Here is a 7,174-nt window from a genome sequence, read left to right as displayed (position 1 = left end):
TTCGATTTTTTTTTATTTAAGTAAATTCTTAAAAACCCTAAATTTCAAACTTTAATGTGGGAGCAATTATCAAGTTTAGGCCCCAATGTGAAAAATATTACCAAATTCAGATCTTAATATAAGAATAATTATCAAGTTTAATATCTAAATTGAACTAAATGCGAAAAAAATTTTGTGAATTTATATTCCAAATAATGAGTTAGCAGAAGTCAAAACACCCATTCAGCCTCATTAATACTTGAGTGTAGACTGTAGAGACAACTAGTGCTAGAAGTAGAGCAGCAAAGGCTAAGGCAAAGCAACCACAAAGATCTACTCCTATATATATAATAGATAAATGATTTGAAAGATTAATTTAAGGAGAACAGTAATAAGAGAAAAAAAAAAGAAGGCAATTAAAATAAATGGACCCAGCAGATCAATCTTGGCTTTGCTGTTAGAATCAACAATCAATATCTATCTATCTATATGTGCAAATTTAACAATCATGATACCCATTAATTACATTTATTTATCTTTTCTTTCCTTTTCATCTTTATCTTTTGCAAAGAAAAGCAAGGATCTTAGGTCACTTCATGTGAGGGGGGATTTATACAAAACTTCAAGGGTGCATCTCATTTTTAATTAACAACAATTCAAAATTCATCTTTTTAAAATTTAATTAAGTCTTAATTTGATTGATATGAACATTATTGTCAATATAAGAGGAAGTAAGTTCGAATGAGTTGAAGTGTATTATTCTCCTATTTATGAGTTGTGAAGGGACTATAAGTAGTTCTAGACATTGTGTAGAAAAAACAAATACTCAACTTATAATGATAGTTAAAGTTAAAATCTTTTTATATAGTCGATTGAATCTTAATTTGATTAGTATAAATATTATTATTAATACAAAAGAATGTGAGTTCGAATGCACTAAAATGTATATGATATCAATTTTTCTAAACATGCTCTAAAAAAAAGTATGATTTGTTGCAGCTAGGACCCAGTTGGCGAAGTGTGTGTGAGGATTTATATGTGCTTGCGAAAGAAAGAGAAAACACAAATATTTGTTTGTAGTGCATTTTAGGCTTCAAATCATCTCCTCTGTATTTCGGTCTCGAGTTCAGGCCGGCTTTTGGCTTTCATTTCTCTCTCACTCCTTTTTCATTTGGAAGCCACCATCAATGGAAATGTATGCTTTCTTTTTCTAATACTAAATATATGTCTTTTTTTTTCTGCAAAGACAAAGAATGAAGTGAGTGAGTGAGTGAGTCGGTTGTCTATGTTTGTTTCACATATGTAATATAAATAACTCATCGTTGCCGCTGCCGTTTGTAATCTCTTTCTTGTTTCACTTGGTATTCAGCTTATTTTGATTTCAACCCATAAATCAGGTATGAATATGTGGGATAAGCTACCAAGAGAAGATGGGTACCGAAACAGGAGAGAAAACCCATCCTTCTCTTCAACTCTTCTTGATGCCATCTACCGTTCCATTGATGAATCCAATGGCAGTACTAAAGGAGAGGGAGAGCTGATTTTGTACGGGAAGAAGCACGGCAGTAACCCTTCACTGAAAGAAGATGAAATGCAAAGTGCTTGCATGGTCCAGAAATGGATGGAAAAGAAAGTTTGTTGTGATAGACGACGAAAATCCATGGCGGATTCTGAAAGGATCTATCGAAATGAGTTTGATGATCCCATGTTCACTTCCAGCTCTTCTGATTCTAGCTGCGGTGGTAGGTTTTCTTCCTCAGAATCAGATTCCTTTTATCGTGAAAAATCAAGGTCATGGTCATCATCATCGCCAAGTCATTACACTACTCATAGCCATAGCCATAGCCATAGCCATAGCCATAGCCATAGCCATAGCCATAGCCATAGCCATAGCCATAGCCATAGCCATAGGCCTAAGCCTATTCGGACGAGCGTTGAAGACAGTTTCCATGGCCATGGCCATGGCCATGCAGCTGCTAGTGCTACACAAAAAAAGCCAAAGCATGAAGGGGGTTTTGTAAGAACAAAATCCAAGGCCTTGAAGATTTACAGCGATCTCAAAAAGGTTAAGCATCCAATATCTCCAGGTGGTCGGTTTGCAGCCTTTCTTAACTCACTTTTCACTGCGGGGAATGCAAAGAAGAAAAATATTACATCGTCGGCAGGAGGATACGAGGAAAGGAAGTCAAAATCTGAGCAACCAACATCGTCAACATGTTCTTCAGCTTCCTCGTTTTCAAGATCCTGTTTGAGTAAGACTCCATCTTCAAGAGGCAACGGGACAAAAAGGTCAGTCAGGTTTTGTCTTGATCATGAGGATTATTCCAGGCCCTGTGGGCATAAAAATGATCACCATCAAAGTCAAGCATCCATAAGAAAACCAATCGACAAAGAGCTAGAGTTGCGCATCATGGAAGAAAATCGTCGAGTTGTGGAAGCTGCTAAGGATCTTTTAAAGAATTACCAGAAGAAAAAGGAAGAGTACGGCAATATTGAAGAGTATAGTGATGATGAGGAGGAGGAGGAGGAGGAGGAAGACGCAGCTAGTTACGCAAGCTCCGAACTTTTCGAATTGGATAATCTTTCAGCTATAGGTATTGAAAGGTATCGGCAAGAGTTGCCTGTGTATGAGACAACCCACCTCGATACTAATCGAGCCATTGCAAATAGTTTGATTGTGTGATCACCCCTAAATGCATGCATACAGCAACAAAACTATTAGTACTAGTTAACTAGCTAGTTTTATTAATTAAATTAGTTAAATGGTCTGGGGGGTTTACAACTAGAAGTAATACAAATTTCTGTTTTGGTAGAGCCGTACTGAAGTGAATTTACCCTCTTTCTGTTGATTTTATATGATGGTTGCTTTATTATGCGTGATTCATTTTGGTTTCCTTAAACAATGAGCAACCATTGATGAGCAGAAACAGAGAAAAAAGAAAGAGAAACGATATGATGATGATTGTCTAAAAGAAAAAAAAAATTAAATAAAGTCAGTAGCAGCTAGCTAAGATAGAAACAAGTGATTGAAGATTCTGAAACCGTGTTCACACGCAACGCAATCAAATCAACAGGAGAGAGAGAGAGAGAGAGAAGAAGATGAAGATGAGGAGAAAAGCAAGGGCAGATTTTCTACTCAATTATCATCCAACTGAAGCCTTTTTCTTTTGCTTGCTGTCAATATGAGTGGGTCCTTCATTGCTTCAACATAACACCACTCTCCAACCATACATCCATTTCGGTCTTAGTGAAAGAAAGACTATTCATGCTTCAATATTGATTATATTCATTCAAACTTTAAATGATAAAATTTTGCAATGGCAAGGGAAGGGGATAGATACATGGTCGCAAAAGCAGTGGACAAAAGGATATCATGTTTGATCCTCCAAGGCCTTCACGTCAAATCTGGTTGGCTTCCAAGTTATGTGATAGAAAGAGAGGGAGCACAAAATGCTTCTGCTTTCACCTGCTAATGTATTCCTACTCAGAAACCCCCCTTCCACTTCAACCCAATATATATTATTCAATAAATCTAATTAGTTTCTCTATTACTAAATATATCATTTTAATTTCTATACTATTAAAAATAATCAAATAAAGTAAAGGTGTAACGAAGTTAACATCTACAGTTAAAAAACGACATGAAAATTATTCTTTTTCATCATTAGTTCATGTGACACCCCTTATTCGATCTGATTACCTGGTCGGAGTCACAGGATGTCACATTCATTATTGGAGAAACTACAATTGATTTCTATACGATATAACCATACCAACATGTTAACAAGTATAAACACATTCACAAAGTGTTGTGCAATCATTTCTAGATCTTATACAAGCTTAAAAACGCTCTTTTGCTAACTCGATGTCAGTTGAGGACTTAATTGAAAAGTTTCCAAAATTTACGGGTTGGCTTTGCGACATCATGGCTATCATATCGCGACCTCCTCAATCAATGAGTTTCGTTGCGACTTCAGAAATCTCGATGTCGCAACGCCTCTCACTATTGATCTAAGTCGCAACATTGGGGACTAGTTGTCGCGACGTTGCCCTTGTTTTGGCAAAAATCATATTAGTTGTAATAGTTTGATTTTTAGTGGTGTTAGAAAAAAAGGTTTCGAAACCCCATTTTTGTAAACCAGGTCCGTAAATATTAAATATATATTTATATTTAAGGTATAAAAGAATATTAAAGTTTAGTCCTTCAATTTTGCCTATTAATTGCTTAATTAAGGTATAGGGACTAAATTGTAAAAGTCCTATCGCTATAGCTTTTTAAATAGCTAAAGTTTCCAAATGGTAATTAAACCATTTTGTGTCATCCAATAGTGGAAAATGATGTTAACATCCACTAATTTTAGTTAGTTGTGATTAAAGTATAAAAGGATGAATTAGTGGATTTTTGTTATCTTTCTTCCTTCATTCTTTTTCATACTATATGTTAAAGAAGGAAAAATCCCCTTTTGAGGTTTTTCAATCAGTCCTCAAATTGGTAACCAAGTCATTTTCTTGTAATTTTTTATGTTTTTAAGGTTATAAGAGCTTTTTTTAGCTAGCTCGTGTACCAATTTATAAAAATGTTAAAATTTTTGAAAGTTTTCATTATTTCTTTCATGAAGAAATTGATGTTAAATAGATAGATTTTAAGCTTAGATTATGAAAAAGGACTAAATTATAAGGTTTAGTTGTTAGTTTTGTACATAAGGACTAAAGTGAATATATTGTGAAATTGATGTGAAATTTCAATAATAATAGATAGTGGAGGGTCTTTAATGAATGTAATTGAGATCGGTTTTCAAAATGAGACTCAAATTTGAGAGTTATGGCCATTTTGGTATTAAGAACTAAATTGAATAAAATGTAAAATTTTAAGGGTGTTGAAAAATGAAATTTCATAGGTTCATTCATGACATTATACAATGTATAAATTTTTAATATTGATGAATTGAATGGAATAATTGTATAAATCGAGAACTGAATCAAATCGGTGATAATCGATGAAAAACTAAAATTGTCAATTAGTTTTGGTTATTTTCTGTGTTGACTAGGTAAATTTATATGGAACTTACTTCTTTACTTTATGTTATGTTGATTGTGTTCTATTTTATTTGTGTATTAGATTGAAATGAATTGGTGAACTTGGCATTTATAACACAAAAAGGACTGAATTACCAATTTAGGAGAATATTGATTATGAAATTAGAATGGAACATAAATGAGAATATTGATTGAATATATGTCTTATATGAGATATGAAATGATATACAACAAATGAACTCAGTAAAAGGCTAGGATACGTATGGTTATACATGCGATTAATCAGAGATTTTATCGGTTATTACGAGATCTAGCATATGTTGTAGATTCTTGAAGTATATGTATCGTAGGTTTAGCTCGGACGGGTAACCTCAATATAATGTCAGCTTGTGTGAGCAACCCTGAAATACTGTCAGCTTGTATGAGCATTACATTCTACTGTATCTGAGTTTGTTTTACTATAGTTCCACCGGGTGATGTTCAATAGATTGAAAATAGAAGTTAGATCATGAATTGAAAATGAAATGGTATTGATGATACTTGACGACGGTATTGTGATTAGAGAATGCAACTAATGTATTTAATTAGTGATGATGTTGCATGTATAGATATATATTCAAGTGCCAAGGAAAGTTAAATTGATAGCCTAATAGAATGATCGTTTATGCTTTAATGCTCAAGGTAAGCTTTAGTTTCCACATGGGCTTATTAAGCATCCTATATGGTTATCCCATTTGTTTTCCCTTTTTCCTTATATATCGTCACCTTGCAGAACACGTCAAGCGAAATTGCCTTGAAGCGCACGCTATCCTATCACTAAATTGGTAGCTTTTGATCATTTTGAGTCGTAGATTATGGCATGTATATAATGTGTCTTATGTTACTACTTAGTATGTAAATATAGTAACTTATGGCAAGTTTGCTTTGACCTTACTTATCATGTTGACTTGATGATTTGAATCATACATGTTGTTGAGCATATATGTCTTTTATTGTGCTAAAGAGTGTGATGAACTATAACCATAGGTTTGGTATGTAAAATGGCATGGAACAAAGTTGAGATGATATGTTTGACTAGTAAGCTTGAAATATGTATTATTGAATAGATGAATTGGTTCATATGAACCATTAAAGTACAAAATAAACATAAATGTATGAATATAAGGTGAAATGACATGTTTCAAATTGGTTTGACATAGATAAGGTTTGGTATTTAAATGGTTAAATGTTAAAATGAGATTTCATGTGAAATGTTGAGTATAACTGGCGATTATGTATTGAATGTTTGTTCAAGATTGGATTGAATTTTTTTTAAAGGTTAGATTGAATGTTTGAGTTATTTAGCATGATTTGGTAAGTTTTGAATCAAGAAAAAGTGATTTTTTATTGATCAATTTGATAGGCATGCTTGGAAGCTTTGAAATATGTCACACCCTAAAATTGGGCCTAGTAGTTTTGAGGGTATTTTAGGGATTTTAGATCTAGTGTGCTTGGAAATTTCGCAGCATGGTAAATCGGATATGTCTTCTTTTATGGCTTTTAGGAAATCAAATCAATTTTTGAAAATGACGTTAAAAAGTTCTTTAATTTTGAAATAATGATCGTTTTGAAAAAAAAAGTTAAAACTAGGAGGACTAAAAGGGAAAATAACCCAAAACTTTAAAATCAACCTAATATTCCCCCTATAGGAACTCATGAAACCCTCCCCTTTTATTTGTGTTTAGCCGTCCCTTGCTTACCCAAGTTTCATTCATCCAATTTTAATTCTCAAACTTCAATTCCTTTGATATCTATCGTCATTCTATCATTAAACCTCCTTAGAATTCCACAAAAACCATTAAAAACATCATTGATTTCACCAATGCTCAAACTTGTGGATTTTTCAGATTTTCAACCAAACGTTCGTTTTTCTCCTATAGAAGGTAATGACTCATTTCCCTATTAGTTTTTGATGTTATCTAGTCTTTTAAATAAAGTTTTTACCTATTAAATAAAATGTTTTGAATGAATGTCGAAAATTGTGTCGTTAATGGTGGATTTCAGGATTTTGAATAAAAACGATGTTTTATAGTGTTTTTCAATCAATTTTGATGTGATTAGAAGGTTTCTAAACATTCCTTAAAGTTTCATTAAAGAATTTCAATGTTTTATTGAATTT

The 7,174-nt window shown here is 33.1% G+C and overlaps 1 protein-coding gene across 2 annotated transcripts; it reads left to right on the top strand.

Annotated features, from left to right (window-relative positions):
• The first annotated feature begins 843 nt into the window (after positions 1 to 843).
• On the top strand, positions 844 to 2,852 carry LOC107904326 (protein BIG GRAIN 1-like A). 2 transcript variants are annotated; one of them, XM_041114572.1, is made up of 2 exons: positions 844 to 1,174; positions 1,377 to 2,852. In XM_041114572.1, exon 2 carries the CDS (start codon positions 1,379 to 1,381, stop codon positions 2,660 to 2,662), a length of 1,284 nt encoding a protein of 427 aa, XP_040970506.1. In that variant the 5' UTR covers positions 844 to 1,174; positions 1,377 to 1,378; the 3' UTR covers positions 2,663 to 2,852. The 2 variants fall into 2 exon arrangements, with proteins under 2 accessions (XP_040970506.1, XP_016686156.2); XM_016830667.2 differs by having other exon boundaries at positions 845 to 1,174; positions 1,349 to 2,852.
• Positions 2,853 to 7,174: the final 4,322 nt, after the last annotated feature.

The sequence above is a fragment of the Gossypium hirsutum genome, chromosome A05, assembly GCF_007990345.1.
Source record: "Gossypium hirsutum isolate 1008001.06 chromosome A05, Gossypium_hirsutum_v2.1, whole genome shotgun sequence".
Taxonomy (NCBI): domain Eukaryota; kingdom Viridiplantae; phylum Streptophyta; class Magnoliopsida; order Malvales; family Malvaceae; genus Gossypium; species Gossypium hirsutum.
This window is presented reverse-complemented; position numbering and strand designations above follow the sequence as displayed.

Coding starts and splice junctions, on each gene's coding strand:
- LOC107904326 (XM_041114572.1), top strand. CDS start 1,379: ATGAATATGTGGGATAAGCTACCAAGAGAAGATGGGTACCGAAACAGG.